The sequence below is a fragment of the Fusarium keratoplasticum genome, chromosome 7, assembly GCF_025433545.1.
Source record: "Fusarium keratoplasticum isolate Fu6.1 chromosome 7, whole genome shotgun sequence".
Classification (NCBI taxonomy): Eukaryota; Fungi; Ascomycota; class Sordariomycetes; order Hypocreales; family Nectriaceae; genus Fusarium; species Fusarium keratoplasticum.
The window spans coordinates 1,237,923-1,253,495 of NC_070535.1; the positions used below are offsets into that span (position 1 = coordinate 1,237,923).

The 15,573-nt window shown below is 50.6% G+C and overlaps 6 protein-coding genes across 6 annotated transcripts; 4 read left to right on the top strand and 2 right to left on the bottom strand.

The window, feature by feature from the left end:
• Positions 1 to 577: 577 nt before the first annotated feature.
• On the top strand, positions 578 to 1,207 carry NCS57_00955600 (uncharacterized protein; the record flags this gene model as incomplete). The annotated part of the gene is made up of 2 exons (XM_053059327.1): positions 578 to 798; positions 853 to 1,207. 2 exons carry the CDS (start codon positions 578 to 580, stop codon positions 1,205 to 1,207), a joined length of 576 nt encoding a protein of 191 aa, XP_052911398.1.
• A 1,650-nt stretch (positions 1,208 to 2,857) lies between these two features.
• Positions 2,858 to 3,124, bottom strand: NCS57_00955700 (uncharacterized protein; the record flags this gene model as incomplete). The annotated part of the gene is made up of 1 exon (XM_053059328.1): positions 2,858 to 3,124. The coding sequence occupies one exon, from the start codon at positions 3,122 to 3,124 to the stop codon at positions 2,858 to 2,860; it is 267 nt and encodes an 88-aa protein (XP_052911399.1).
• A 1,391-nt stretch (positions 3,125 to 4,515) lies between these two features.
• NCS57_00955800 (uncharacterized protein) lies at positions 4,516 to 5,952 on the top strand (the record flags this gene model as incomplete). The annotated part of the gene is made up of 1 exon (XM_053059329.1): positions 4,516 to 5,952. The coding sequence occupies one exon, from the start codon at positions 4,516 to 4,518 to the stop codon at positions 5,950 to 5,952; it is 1,437 nt and encodes a 478-aa protein (XP_052911400.1).
• Positions 5,953 to 8,105: 2,153 nt separating this feature from the next.
• On the top strand, positions 8,106 to 9,949 carry NCS57_00955900 (uncharacterized protein; the record flags this gene model as incomplete). The annotated part of the gene is made up of 3 exons (XM_053059330.1): positions 8,106 to 8,573; positions 8,624 to 9,181; positions 9,236 to 9,949. The coding sequence occupies 3 exons, from the start codon at positions 8,106 to 8,108 to the stop codon at positions 9,947 to 9,949; spliced, it is 1,740 nt and encodes a 579-aa protein (XP_052911401.1).
• A 235-nt stretch (positions 9,950 to 10,184) lies between these two features.
• Positions 10,185 to 11,569, bottom strand: NCS57_00956000 (Homocitrate synthase, mitochondrial; the record flags this gene model as incomplete). Its single annotated transcript, XM_053059331.1, has 4 exons — positions 10,185 to 10,761; positions 10,812 to 10,960; positions 11,016 to 11,305; positions 11,362 to 11,569. 4 exons carry the CDS (start codon positions 11,567 to 11,569, stop codon positions 10,185 to 10,187), a joined length of 1,224 nt encoding a protein of 407 aa, XP_052911402.1.
• Positions 11,570 to 13,778: 2,209 nt separating this feature from the next.
• Positions 13,779 to 15,424, top strand: NCS57_00956100 (uncharacterized protein; the record flags this gene model as incomplete). Its single annotated transcript, XM_053059332.1, has 4 exons — positions 13,779 to 13,985; positions 14,047 to 14,442; positions 14,845 to 15,107; positions 15,154 to 15,424. The coding sequence occupies 4 exons, from the start codon at positions 13,779 to 13,781 to the stop codon at positions 15,422 to 15,424; spliced, it is 1,137 nt and encodes a 378-aa protein (XP_052911403.1).
• Positions 15,425 to 15,573: the final 149 nt, after the last annotated feature.

The window sequence follows — 15,573 nt, forward strand, 5'->3', positions numbered from 1 at the left end:
CCAAACAGTTTGGCCATCTCACACAGCCACTTCGCCTTCTTCTCGAAGGATAATGAAGGCCATGATGAAATGGGTGCTTCTCATTGCATTTCTCTGAGTTGCTTAGAGAATATGATGGAATATATCTTCATCGGGGTTTCTCATCCCCTCTCATGATCCCTCAACGAGTTGTATGCAATCATCCATGTTGCCTTCCCTTCAGCGTCACCCATTATGGGCGGCCAATCAGCCATTCACAACACACACGTGTGAACCGTCCGAACCCTTACCCATCTTGACTCTATGATGGCATTCGTTTATGAGCAGGGTTGGAAAGACTCGTCGTAGAAGCAGAACTTGAACCTGGTGACGAAGTGGCTGAGACGAATGTTGCATCTGATGACTGAATATTCTTGTCTTATCGGACTCTTTGGCCAGGGCAGTGTGTATAAAGTGTCCTGCCCAGTCTCAATCCTACCAATGTCGACCTTGTTCCGGGATCTTCGCGGCGCCCTCTTCTTCTCTCAGAGCGCTACTCTCTGCCACTCTGGCCTCTTTCCACCATTCCTACCTGTCATCCCTCAAAATATCCTACAACATGAAGGTCTTTCCGCTCCTCCTGACGGTCATCACATTCCTTCTTTGCACGGGTGCGGTCCCTTGCACCCCCGAGAAAAAGCCTGGAAAGTGCCCCAATCTCGTTCGAAATGCATCCTTTGGTGGCAAAGGCAACAAGCCATGGCGCTACCTCGATAAGGGCGCGAGCCCCTTGAAGAGCCACATATTGAAAGAATGGGGCAAGACCGGTTACACTTCTCTGTGAGTGTAGATTCCAATCCTTTCCCCGATTTGGTAGCTAATGAGGATCGCCAGCGTCTTTGACATCACCAGAACCAACCAACGCCCTCAGGCTTACCAGAGCGTCCTAGGCGTTCACCCGGATAAGAACTATAACGTCAAGTACTCGTACAAGGTGATGAATGGCGCACCTAAGCCAGGCGATGAGTGCAAACTCAAAGTGCAGGTCGGCCAGGACTTTAGGGAGGACGCTATTGAGGGGGCATTCATCAAAGGGAACTGGACGGAGGTGGGTTTCAAGTTCAAGGCAACGAGCATCGAGCCCACCATACAATTGTCAGCTCGCTGCGAGAAAAGCACCGAGAATGGTGTGCAAATAGCTGTTGACGACATCATCTTACGCGAGGTGACAACGGACTGTCCACCTTGAGGATTCGGAAAGGGGGGTCGCAACCGGGAGCTTGATGACAACCTGATTACTTGTATTTTCAGTTTTCTTCGTTGGATTTTGGCCATGCATCATTAATAACATCATCATCTAACAATTACCCTTGTGTCGTCATGGAATGTGATTGCAAACAGGTCAAATGTGTGTGTTGTTGACTTGCACATTGTGTGTCTAGAACGAGTCATATCGTGAACATGGCTCTGACACTAAGTGGAATTTGATTCAAAGAAATTAAAATATTCATGGATAATCAGTCTATGGACTGGCTTCCGCCAAAACGTACAGAAAGGACCTCGGCGACGCTACCAGCGTCAAGACGAGGCTCTTGGATTCTGCTGACATCGTATGTAAACTCGACGTGAGTTGGGCAGTAGGTAGTGAGTTCTTTCGATATCAAGGCTTAGTTCTGCCATGCATTGATAGATGTCCCGATTATTGTACCTGGTGTCCTCTTCAAGTCGTCATTGATAGCGGCCTGGAAGAAGAAGTTGGGCAGCAGGGCAGACTGACGCTCTGAAGACTTGAATTTGTTCTCTTCGAGGCTGATAAAGATTCAAATGACCAAAAGAGGTCATCTAATTGCAGTCAGAGGGCGAGATCATGGCAATCCCTTCAACAGACGCAGGGCGATAATTAGGGGAGCGAGTGCAGCTGAATCCCGTGGCCCACAGTTGACGGCACATTGGTCAAGGGAGCCCTGAGACAACGATTTTCCTACCAACTGCTGCTTAACTTCAATTCGCTTCCAACTGTCTATCAAGCCATAATTCCACAGTCATATCTCTGGCTTGCCCTCGTCTCCTCTCAACCCAAGCTGCCCCGTCAACAACCAAATGCATCGAGGGGTGAACGTAGTGTGACAGGTTTCTGGTTTAACGATATTTCTGATACAATGATCTAAGCCACTGTCCTGAGACCCGTTGGCTATTGGATCGCAGCCACAGTCGCAGCCACACAATGGAGCGGTTCAAGCCAGTCAGTCAAGCAAGTGCCAGCAGGAAAAATCAGCACAAAATGCCTGGGTATTTCAAGGCCTTGGTTGCTCTTGGAAGTCCCTGTTTAGATATGTGGAAGCGCCCTGTTTTGCTTTCCAGATAGTTTATCAGCCCTCCCCATGGGGTGGAGGGTCAGCCTCACCTCACTCACATGGAATTAAGGTCTGATCGTGATGCAAGGTCAACACATTTTATTTGTTCCCACCTACACCATTTCACACGAGTAGAAATATGACCCAAGACCTGAGATTCCCTTCCAAGATTCCTTATGCTTTTGTACCTATGTTTGAGCCGATGTTGACTGTTTGTTGGTGTCTAAGCTGCCTACCCTGTAGCGTAAAAGGTACTCAACCAGGCACGGTGGGAAAATAAAGGAAAACCAGAAGATCAAAAGGGTCATCTAATCCTTGGAAAGACGGGAAATAAATTGATTAATATACAGGCACTACATATAAAGCATTAAAAATCTGCTGCCTGGGGTTATGTTCGCCATCCATCTCTGATAGAGCATGTGTCAACGTCAAGCAAAAGATCGAGCCATAGGGCCATGATGCCCCTCACATCAACCTTCTCAGTAAGTACCATGCCGTTATTGAGAAATCTCTCAATGTTTTCAGACAAAATTACTTGACCTTCATTAAGCTCCCTCAGCTGGCTTCTCCGGCTCCTCTTCAGTTGGCTTGCCAGATCCCCCTTCAGGTGGATCATCAGGCTTGGGATCATCAGGCTTGGGATCATCAGGCTTGGGATCATTGGTTTTGGGTTTGGGCACCTCCTTCACTCTATACACAACCTTGACTGGGTGACCTCCTGCTAGCCATGATAGAGCTCTCACCGACCAAGGAGGGGTCGGCACTGGGGTCTTTGGCTTTCTTTCCTTCTGATCCTTTGATGATGGACTCATCTTGTCAAGTTTGCTTTCAAGGTCTTTAAGGTGTCATAGGTTTCTGTTAGTCGTTTCAAGAAATGGCTGAGCAGCGGAACTCAGTTACGCCTCTTCTGGCCTTGAAAAAACGTGTCAGTACTCTTTCGAAACCAGCCTGTTAGTTTCCCGAAATAACCGAAGATCACTCACCCTTCAGACAGATCAACTGCGTCGTCTGCCTCTTGCTCTGAAGTCTCCTTCTCGGAAGAATGCTTCTTTGAGGACCTTTTCTTTGAAGACTTCTTCGAATGGCCCTTCTTGGAGTGTCTCTTTTGGATTTCCCCTTCTTTGATTTCGTATACACCCACTTTTTCAAGTGTTTTGCGTCCCTCTCGTCAAACTCTATATCGTAATGACGCTCAGCCTTGGCAAGGTTGCCAATACCCAGTCGTGGTCGAAATCCTAGATGCGATAATAATCTAACATGCAATGGCATACGTCGAACGATAATCTTTCCTCTCTTGGCCTTTTTTCGAGGGCGTGTCTCTTCAGTTTGAGGATTTTCGCTCGTGAATTTTGAGACTCACCAACGATGCCTTCTACTGGTCGGATCGGCCTGCTTTCGAGAGTCAGCATTATAGCTAAATGTCGGTAGTACGTAGCGCGTACTGGTTAAAATATACCGTCTATTCAGGGTTAATTCCCTTGACCTGTTGCTTTGGAGGTCGCTTCGGAGAGGTAGATGTTTGGTTCGTGGAATAGTATACTGAAGAATAAAGGAAGCATGAGAGCTCCCAGAGAGAAGGCAGCATATATAGAGACGCGGCGCTCGTGATTGAGAACTTATAAATGCCTCTGCTCATGATTCATTTCGTGCTTCTTGTCGTACTCGTCCAGATTGTGTTGATCGCTCGGGCAGTAGCACGCACACCAAAATCATCATCACGTGGCCAGTTTGCTCCTGTTACACTCCTCGGAGTAGAGCACGTTGCTGTAGATGTCAATCATTGTCGCTAAATCCCAAAACATGAATAGGTATGATCGTGGACTAATTTCATTCCCTTTGGTGTCCCCTGGCCTATTCTGGGGTCTTCATCTGGCCCTTGAACTGTGTATATCAATCACTGTAGCGGTCTTGGGCCACTCATCTCTAGTAATGCTTGACAAATCGCAAGGCCATACGGGCCTATCAAATTTCTATTTAATCCTATAGGGGTCACGTTTCACATTGACTGGTGAACCTACTTGGCCTCCTGTTCATTCATCCCTGGACCGAATTTCGCCGTGACTCACCGCCAACATCTGCTCCTTCGCGTTGCTGCCTGGCCCAACAGTTCCTGGCTTGGTTTGATCCTTCAACTACTTAAATCATTCGATTCAAACCTGCGTGAGCTTTGAAAGACGAGATCAGGAAAAAACAACTTGTTGAAATGGCTCGCCTCAAACACCCACGAAATTGCCCCCACGCCGTCTTATTTACCGACAAGTCTCCACATGCTTCGGCCATCTCGTACTACCAACGCCCATCCAGAGAAGAACGTTTGGCAGCAGCCACTCTTGCGAATAAAAAAAGCTCATCACCGACTTCAAGTGATGAAGAGCCTCCAATCTCGGCCTTCCCTGGCGTGAACCTCACACCGCAAGACGCCCTTGATTTGGACCCAAAGGAACAACCACAAAGCCTCAAGTCTTTTGCACGAGAAAGTCACCGCAACTCGGTCACCACAAGGAGAAAAACTCTCTACATCGTCGATAGCCCTTCGCTAGCTCCTGATGCTGCTTGTATGAGCGATTGGGTGAAACCACAGACGGCTGTGGGTACCAACTCAGAACTTGAGCACGACAAGCCAAGGGCAGACGATATCGCCGAGTACATCGGGGCGTTCTATCACGGACTTGACGTCAAAGTGCTCCATAATCAGTGCGTTCTTACGCGCTGTCGATTGTCTAGCTCCAAGAGTCGTCAAGCTGACAATCGAGGAAATGTTGATCTTGTCATCGACAATGGGACGCCTACTCGAGTCGACTTTCGTGCGTCTGGCGACGGTGTTGCCAAAGGTCAGCTCAATCTCTCGCACATGCTTGACGGGTTGTTGGCGAATGTGCCAAAGGATGCTTTTGCTGTCATACTCTTAACGCACTTTGACCTTTACGAAGACGAAGAAGACGACTTCTGTGCTGGGCGTGCATTCGGGGGCTCTCGGATCTGCATCGTCTCAACGTTTCGATACAATCCCGTGTTGGATGAACACAACAAGGTTGATCACGCCCATAGCTGGCCGGCGTCTCATTGCCAGGCTTACGTGAATGGTCTTTGGGAAAAGGATGAGCCCGAACTCAAAGGGAGGCACAAAGAGTTTGACCCCACGGTGATGATTCGCTGCAACAGCACATCCGATGCACCTCTTGCGGCTGCTGTAACAATGTCACGAGGCATACTGGTACCTAAGACACCGGCTGACTGGAATGGGCTTTGGCTAACCAGAGTGTGTCGCACCGCGGCCCATGAGCTGGGACACTGTGTGGGCATGGGCCACTGCGTGTACTACGCGTGTATGATGCAGTCGACGGCAAACATAGCTGATGACGTGCGCCAGCCGCCATATCTTTGTCCCGTTTGCGAAGCTAAGGTGGCATACACCATCCGTGGAGAAGCGGTAAAATCGAGTCGAAACGTGGAGATGAGGCGAAAACTGGAGACCCAGTGGGTTGTAGAGGCCCATCGGCGGATGAGAGACTACTGTGAAGAGCGTTCACATATCGGTATGCTGAAGGCGTATGGCGCGTGGTTGACGGCGAGGTTGACGCAGATTGAGAGTCAAAGAGACAAGGACGACGTTGAGGTCATTATCATCGATTCGGATTAAAGCTGCAGTTTATGGTCATTGAATAGCATATGCTTGCCTTAGAACGGCTCTGTATTGCTGAGATATGTCGCTTCATTAAATTCCTTGTCTTTATGCTCGGCTGCCCAGGTCCTCTCGTCCAAGGGCTGATTTTGGGAGTGGTAAAAAAGAAATTCTATACTGAGTCTTGGCAGTTAATGAAAGTGTGCCGTTGGATGGGGTTGTTCCCTCTTTGTACTGTTACTCAAGAAAGAACTAGGCGTCTTGAAGCAATCAATACCTGGCTGACTGCATTGTTCATTGTACATCGTACTTAATTACTACTCAAACGCAAGCTTAGTCTCCTGTTCATAGAACAAATTCAAGAGAAACAGTCTGAACAAAGGCAAAATGAGTGAGGGTCACGAGCTATAAAGAGTAGAATAATGTTGACTATAAGAAGCTGGCCTGATTCCTGAATGGGGGTCCATCACATTCTGCTGCTAGCAAACGCCGCCAGTCGCTCGACACACCACAGGCGGTCAACATCCCAACTTCACAAGATGTGTCAGTTTCTAGTGCTCGAGTTTTCCTGCGGCGAAAGCGGAAATCGCCATCGAAAGAGGACAGAAGAGGTCTGGAGATGCGACACTCCCGCCGATTGCGTCATCAACGAGATAAATATGCCCATCGCCGAGACCGTGTTTGACATTCGGGATTTGGATGCCTCAAACTTCAAGATCCTATATGTTGGCGGGCATTGTGACAATTGTGTCCAGAGAATGGAAAAGGAACAAGTGGAGAAGACGATGTTACGTGACGATATTGAGACGAAGCTCACAAAGGTTAAGGAACACTTCGAGGCTCTATGTAGCAAACCCCCACCGAAGAAATTGTTCAGGAAAGAGCTGGCTCCAGGGAAACCTCCTCTGCAGCAAGCCGTGTATGACCCCAACAATATCTGTTGTTCTGGGCCATGCACAAAACCGGTCATCTCCATCGACAGCCGCAGAGGCCTTTTCTGTGAGGAGCACACTTGTGCTGCCAGAGAATGGGGATGCCTCATGGATGCTGTGACCAAGAGGAACAGTCCTCAGCGCTCCATTTATTGTTCTGCCCACACCTGTGAGAAGCTTGGTTGTGAGATGAAGGTCGCCCACAGGGACGCCATCTATTGCGAGAAGCACTTGTAGGCTGGATTGCATACTCTCAGACGTCTTTTAATGAGTAATGATTTGCTACAATGTCTATAAATTTCACCCATATTATCCACTCTTAAATAGGTTATTGGCTGAGAAGGGGAAAGGTGGTTTGATCGCCTCCTCTGTTGGTTTGATGGAAGTGACTTCTGCCCCGACAAATCGCACTGAACATGAGGTATCTGCTATCTTCCCCATCATCGTCACTATCAGCCCCATCTCCCGGTAGTACCGACCGTTGCCTTGAGACCTTAGCAGGGCATACGATATTGCATGATTCTACTAAAATCTCCGACTGAGATTAGTAAGTAAGTAGAGATTGCTTATTCATGGATCTTCTATCAGGGGACTTGCAGATGAGATGTTAAGAGGTACTTCGCTGATGACTCTCAAGGAGCGAGCCTTCTTAACCTCTCCTATAGACTATTTGCCACTCTTATCCTGTTGAAGGCGGACCTGCGGTGTGATGATTGTAGTTGACGAATTCTGAGCGTAAGAACATGGGGTTAAGGACGCGACAAGTTGTGGTATTTCTCGCTTAGCTCCTCTGTTACAATATGAGAATCCTATCAAGAACCGAGAGGTAAGATCCAAGCTCACGTCACGTTTCAACACACAGTCAATTTAGAGGCTCTGCAGTCATCACCCAAGAGAGGCTCCATTGCGCGAACCAACGATGCAACCAAGATCCTCAAGCACCCGCAAAAAGAGACCAATGGCGAACAGGTATTACAAAACCCTGCGGGCCCGTTGCTCGCCAAGACGACGCTAGATACCGTCAGCTTACGGGCTTGCCAGCCCTTCGGATGACTGGGGCGACATCTATTGGCTGGCGGCCCCATTGTTGAGATGCCGTGGCCAGGACCCCTGCTCGGCAACTTGTTGAGGTCTCGATTTCCTTTTTCGAGGCCCTTCACTCGGCGCGGTATCAACCTGCTTGTCCTCCCGTTTCCCAAAGGCTGGCTGCGCTTCTCCTCGTTCAAAGACTGCGACGCCATGTCATGGCCAGAGGTCACCAGTTCGCTGCCGTTGCAGCTGCTGGTAGGTAGCAGCGTTCTTGTTGCAGTCATTTACACGTTCCGCGACGCGTTCTACCCTCGGCCCCTGGATTTTATCCCTTACAACGCAGAAGCCAAGGAGCGCATCTTGGGCGATCTCCCCGACATCAAGGCCGTTGGTAGTGTGACCAATTGGCTAGCCGTTCAACCGACAAAGCACCAGTCACCTCTATTCCAGGCCTTTGTCGCCCCGTTTGGAAAGCCATGGGTTGTGGTCGCGGACCATCATGAGGCGGCCGACATTTGCATGCACCGCCTCAAGGAGTTTGACCGGGCCAGAGTAACCATCTCTGTCTTCGGGGGCATTATCCCTGGCGGCCAGCTCACTCTCAAGAGTTCTGATCCCCAATTCCGAAGGAACAAGGAACTTGTCAAAGATTTGATGACACCGTCTTTCCTGGCCGAGGTGAGTCTTCAATCGTGGTGTTCTTTTCATGGATGCTAACCCGCGTCTAGATTTCTGCCCCTGAGATCTACGACAAGTTTGCTAGACTTCTTAAGCTCTGGGAGTGCAAGGCTATCCTATCCAAGGGACGTCCTTTCGGTGCATCCCGCGAGATTCACCATGCCGCTCTTGATATTATCGTCTGCGTTGCGTTCGGTCTTGAGCCTGATCAGACACAGCTGGTCAGGGCCCTTGAGGCTCTTGACGCCGATCACGATAGTGAAATCAATGCAACCGGAGGGCCTGATGATGAATTCGTCTTCAAGGAGGAACCTCTTGCTGAAGAACTCGAGGCTTTCACCAGAATGTCTGACAGTGTAGCCATGAGTATCAGGTCCCCTTCGCCCCGCCTGTTTCATTTCCTCTATGGTCACCTTTCCTCTGTCATGAGAAACGCCCACCGTCTGGCTGCACGTTTACAACAACGTGAAATCGCGAATGGCCTTGAACGCCGCCGTACTGGGCAGGCTCAACGGTGCGCTGTGGATCAGATTCTCGCTCGAGAGGAGGCCATGGCAGAGAAGGAGGGCAGAAAACCTGATTACTACTCACAGACGATCACAAGCGAGGTTTGTAAACGGCGGCCGGATATGCTTAGTACGAAGCTGACGTGATCCTTACAGCTGATGACATATCTCATCGGTGGCCACGAGACCACTTCGTCCGCTCTGCGGTGGGGAATAAGTTATCTCAGCAGTGACCAGCGTGTCCAGGCTCGCCTCCGGGAGGCACTTGATCAAGCTCATCCCCAGGCTAGAGCTGAGAAGCGGCTCCCTTCCCTCGAAGAGATCATCCAGGCCCGGGTGCCATACCTCGATGCCGTCGTCGAGGAGGTGCTCCGCCACTCACGTCCCCTGGCCATGTGCATGCGTGAGGCGCAGACAGACACGCAGATTCTGGGCGCACACATCCCCAAGGGCACGACAGTCGTGTTCCTAGCCAACGGACCAAGTGTCTTCACACCGAGGATACAGTTTGACGAGTCTCGTCAGAGCGAGTGGGCTACATCACGAAGGGAGAAGCATCCTGTCAACGATGAGATCGACATAGGGGCTTTCTCCCCTGAGAGGTGGCTTCGAGTAGAGAAGCATGAGGATGGCACCGAGGAGACGGTGTTCGACGCAAACCTGTTCCCTATTCAAGCGTTCGGGCTCGGTCCGAGAGCGTGTTTTGGTAGGAGGTTGGCATACCGCGAGATGAAGATCTTTTTCACGCTCATAACGTGGAAATTTGAACTCTTGTCGTTGCCAGACGCTCTGGCAGTACCCAAGGAGGTTTTCTCCCTCACCCGAAACCCCAAAGAGGTTTATGTCAAGCTACGATCTCGAGTTTACTAGACTTCACTCTGCTATCAAAGCTAGTTAATGCAAAAGGTTCATGGCACATATGATGGAGATGCAAAGTGCCCAAAGTAAGGAGCGTGACTTATAGAGGTAATGACTGTAGAGGCACAAAGTTTCCGAGGTAGTGAGTGCCCCAAAAGTAAGGTGAACGAAAGTAAAGATCGAGTGAGAAGCCTCCCTAATAGGCCCTTTCACAGGCTTCCAGAGTCATCCTCCTATCCGGAGATTTTCAAAAATTGGCGGGGACGACAAAGTTGTTCCAAGGGATCTCCACGTCGACGGCCTTGGCCACCAACTCTTCGAGAGCGGCTAGCTTCTCGAGCTTGTACTTGTTCAGGACAGACCTGTGCTCTGAGTACATCAGAGAGGCCATGAGGCCTCCGAGAGAGGTAATACCGTTCCTCTCTCCGATGCCCAGGACGGTCGTGTCAATGTGCGTTGCGCCAGCCTCAAGGGCAGTAAAGGCGTTGGAGACGGCACATCCAGTATCATTATGGAAGTGAGTCTCGATGTCGCAGCTAATAACCTGTCGAAGGGTCGAGATCTTTTCATCGACCTCACGCCAGGTGGCTCCTCCCACCGTGTCGGCAATTCCCACTCTCTGGGCGCCAAGACGGTCAACGAGCGAGTACAGCTTAATGATCTCGCTAAAGTCGGAGCGGAAGGAGTCCTCGCCGGAGAAGCGGACCTCGACGCCGTGGGACTGGGCGAACTGGATGACCTCGGTGGCCTTCTTGGCGATCCAGTCCAGGTCCTTCCCGTGGGAATGCTTCATGAGCTGAGCAGACGTGCCGATGCACATGTTGCTGTGAGGTGTTAGCATTCTATCAGTTGGGTTGGGTCGGGAAAGACATACATTCCGTCGACGCCAGTCTGGACGGCAATCCTGGCATCATCCATGTTGCATCGAATGTGGCACAGGATCTTGGCCTTGAGACCTAGCTTGCAGATGGCCTGGCAATCCAGCTTGGACTGCTCAGACGCAGCAGGCGAAGTCAGTTCGAGCTGGGGTGCTGTGTCAGCCGAGATATCATGATTGTATGGGCACGCGACAACTCACGTATTCGACTCCGAACTCGTCGAGGGCCTGAGCGATCTTGATCTTGGTCTCGGTATCAAAATGGGCCGTGGCAAACTGCTCACCCTCGCGCAGAGTGGTGTCGATGATGCTAAAGTTGGCCAAGTTGACGGAGGAGCGCATCGAGGTAGCTCCAGAGCTGGCGCCTCCATCGGTGAGATCGCTGATGCTGTCGGCGAGAGAGTCGGTATCGTCGTCGATAATTGTAGTTGTGTTCAAATTGTTGATGTCAGGGCTCGTTAGGGAGGCTTCCAGGACGCTGCCATTGCGTCCTACAACATGTTAGCTACCCAGCAGACAGAAGAAGCAGAGGAATACAGCGACATACCGTTGCCCTCCCCGTCCGAGGCCTGACCAACCCCACCTCCCCCATTGGCACCAGAGCTGCTGCTGCTGGCACCATTGCCCATGGTGTGGCTCGTATGGTGACCCACGCAATGCGTTCCGCTGCTATTGTCGCCGCCGTTGCTGCTGGCGGCGCCTTGGCCCATGGTGTGGCTAGTGTGGTGGGAGATGGGGTTGTTGGCTGTCTGCATTGTATCTGCCTTAGCATCCAGACTATGCAGTGTCTGTTTCTGAGTGTGTTTTTGTGTGTGTATGTCGTCGACAAGTGGTGATGTGTTGCTGAGGAGGAAGAGACGGAGGAGAGAGAGAGAGAATGGAAGAGCTTGATATTTGCTAGTGACTCAATGGCCGAAGTTCGGACCTATTGGATCAGCGAGTTCCCCGCACTTGACCCTCTGAAGGCAACTGGAAGAGCTGGGCGGGCCGCCTGCACCGCCTGGAACGCGCTACCGACCTCGCTAATGCAGGGCGGAGGCCGCTTTTCAGCTGCCGGGCAAATCAACAGGTAAAATGACGCAGCCAAGCCCTGCAGCTTGCCACAATAATTGGGCCTCAAGGCATTGCCGAGGCGTGACGACAGCCTTTTTCCTGCCTGGTCCTTTTTCTTGTTTTTTTTCTTGAAATTTTTTTCCAATTTTTCCGTTCACGTTTTCCCGTCCTTGCCGCCCGCCCTTTGCTTGACAATTCCCCGCACACCTAATCTGATAAGATCTGATTAATCTTGGTCGGCCTCACCGCTCCCTTTGTGACTTTTATTGCCTCCATTGCCTCTAGTACTATACGCCGTTTGTTGCCCATACCGCCCGGAACAGTGACGTGCATGTGCTATTGCAGATGATCGGCCCTGTTGGCGGACAGGCGGAGCCGCTTGGAAAGGGCCACGTATCATGGCGTTTGGGGTACAGCAGCTCGGTGTGGACGCACATGCTGTTGCACAGCCGAGAGTTATGCACCGTGCTCAGTGCTGTTCCTCTTGTGAAATGAGTAGAAAGATCTCGATATGCTTTGCCGTTGGAAAATGGTGTCACCGTCAATTGTCCATTGCTGGCTTGTTGTGACTTCCTCACCCAGCCATTTCCCCTGCCCATACTGTACAAGGTTTGTGGCACCTGGTATGGTTTGCACCTCATCAAGCTGTTGACCCTGAGATTGGCAAATTAATGTGTTTAAGAGAGACCGAGAGGTACAACACAAGGGAAGATGTAGGGTACAGTATCTACATTGTGGTTGTGGCTGTTTGGTAATTGCCTCACATCATCATCTCGCCGTGAGAGGCTGAGGTTCCAAGGTCTGAAAGAAGCCAACGAGATGAGCTCGTCCATACTTGGGGGTGCCTACACATGCTGCCAAATATCGATCGCGTCAAGTTGATCAAGAGGTAGCTGAATAAGGCGAGTCTAGTGATACGCACAGCGTCATCGACACCGAGGAGACGAATTGGTTGCTGATCTAGTCATCGCGACGCCGTCAGCACTGGTAGAAGGTGCTGCAGGCGTGTTCAAACTGCTCAAGGCATTTCTTAACCAATCCTCGTTGACTTTCGAACTTCTCAGCTGTTTTCAAGGATTGGTGCCTACAGGGCAGCGAGGGCACTGAAAACCGCCACTGGCGACCACAATGGAACCTTAAACATTGGGGTAGGTTGAATCTCAGCCACCTGGGCGATGAAAATGGCCTACAGTACCTACCCTGGGTCGCTGAGCCGACATCTTCAAAGGCTCCTTGGCAACCTCCTCATCTATCGGCATAGGCTCTCAACATAATAATGTTATGGCTCGGCCTACTTAGAATTAGGATGTGATGCTATGATGTGTTGATATTGTCTTCTTTCTTGTGGTTGAAGACTGGCCCTTGATGGGATAGCTGAGCTGATAGATAATTATGACTCGGCGTGAAACAGAAGCTAAGAAGCAAGGTCAATTTTATTGGAAGCAGTTAGGTAAGGTTTATAAATCGGCAAATGCCCTTATATGCTGGCCTACCAGAGAACAATAAGCTGCCATGGTCGCCAGGCTGGGGTTGACTTGGTATTCACAGGATTTCTTTGCCTCCTCTTGTCATGCTTATCCAACGCTAGGATAAGGCGGCCGCCTCGCCCTCCTGGACGAGATCAATAAGCGAGTCGAATCAAGAGGTAATTCAATGTGGCATGGGAAAGGGCTATTGGCCAGCTTCCATCAATGTTGGCATAATGCTGACACGCCCAGCCAAGACAGCACTGTCACATTGCCTGCTGCATATCTGACCTAGCCTAACAAGGGAAATCATCTCACATCACATCATCTTGTCTTGCCATACTTGAACTGTCATGGCGGTTACTGTCACGGATATAAAAGTGGTTGCGTCACCCCAGCAAGGCACAATCTCAAATTCAACCTCAACTTGAGCCAGCAACCAACCATGGCTAGCGCATGTGAGCTTAACCAAGAAGATGATCCGATTGGACCATCAAACGACACTCCACCCTCCCTCGAAGAGCTCAAGGCCGTTGAAGATATACCCGTGTTTGACAGCAAGGGCGTTGAGCGTCCGTTCAAAAGCCTTTACAGCGGACCAGGATCATCTGGCCGTGTCTTGGTCGTCTTTGTGCGCCACTTTCTCTGTAGTGTACGCGCCTCTGACCCTCTGTTGTAATTATTGGACCACCATCGCTAATCTCGATTTCTAGACCAGCTCAAACTATGTCAAGTTTCTATCCGAGGAAGCCAGTCCTGAGAAGATTGCCTCCTCCAACACGTCCATCGTTATCATTGGAAATGGGGTTCCTGAAGTGATAAACATGTACATTGAAAATACGGGCTGCAAGCACCCTGTCTATGTCGAACCAACAGGCAAACTGTTTGAAGGATTGGGCATGATCAAAACATGGGTCGCGGGACCGGCCACGGACTACGCTTCAGATTCGGATGTTTCGACCTTCTTCCAGGCAGCGTCCAAGCTCGTCCGGGGACTGCTGGCCGGTTACCCCGCGACCAAGGTCGGACAACCAAACCAGCAGGGCGGTGAATTCCTGTTTGAGGGCAGCGAGGAGGCAAGGATGGTGACATGGTGTCATCGCATGAGGGTCAGTCGAGACCACACCCCAACTGAGAAGATGCTCAAAGTTGTATTTCCGGAGAGTTAGAATGTTTTTGGCCTTTGAATAGTGAATTCTGCTTATACTTAGCCAGATAGTGAAAGTGACTAAAACACAGCTGTGTGCATCTAGATCTACACGCTCTCTGCTCTATAATATACCTGACTGTGAAGCAAATTAGGGAGCTTGAGACAACAAGAATAGGAAAGAAAGACAAAAAAGGGGAGGATTAAAAGATCTCAGTGTCAAAAAAAAAAAAAAAGAAAAAAGAAAGAAAACACGGGAACCAACGCCACCGATTCTATCGCTTCATGGCTGGCCTTGACTGCCATTGCCCGCGGCTACCCTACTGATCTGCTGGCCACTTCACATTCAACACCTGCTCCGAAGACGAGCGGGCGATTGAAGGGCAAGGCGAGAACCAAGGCACATAGTAGCGGTGCATCTAACCTCAAGCTCACCAACGAGAAGAGGCCCATCATTGCCATCAAGGACTTTGTGCCACTGGCCAACTTTATTGCTAGTCGTCGAGTGTCAGTACCCGACGTCTTCTCCACCACCATCGACCGGCTCATTGCTCTTCAATCCGGGTTTGGAGACAAGCTGGGCGGAAATGGAGCTAAGCCGGACCCCGAATCTGATGAGAAGCATGGGTATTTTGCTGGCATCCTCGAGGCAGTCCGAGGCTCTGCGACCCAGAATGACCCCCACCACGGCAGCTGTGGCCCTAGATGCTGCCATCGAGGCCGGCAAGGACACCTCCAGGGATCCAGCCCAGGATCTAGGGGGAAGGTTTGCTGCTTTGACGGTAGATGAACCATCTGAGAGCTTCCTGGATAAGTCTCGCAATGCGTCTCACGAGAGACCCAAACCGGCCCAAGATGATGCCGCCTCTTACGAAGCAGAGCCGCCGACTACCTTGGACGACATCTATTTTGCCTTTATGACCCTGATGAAGGATCTGGTCTAGGCATTGTAAGGGTGGTTTCGACCTCACTGCCACTGCTGTTGCCACCAATACGGCCGTCTCCCTCGCCCGTGGGCTGATTGAAGAAGTGGAACCTGTACTTGCCAAAAAGGAGGGAGGTTTTAAGGGACTTCTTCGGATCTATTTCGTTT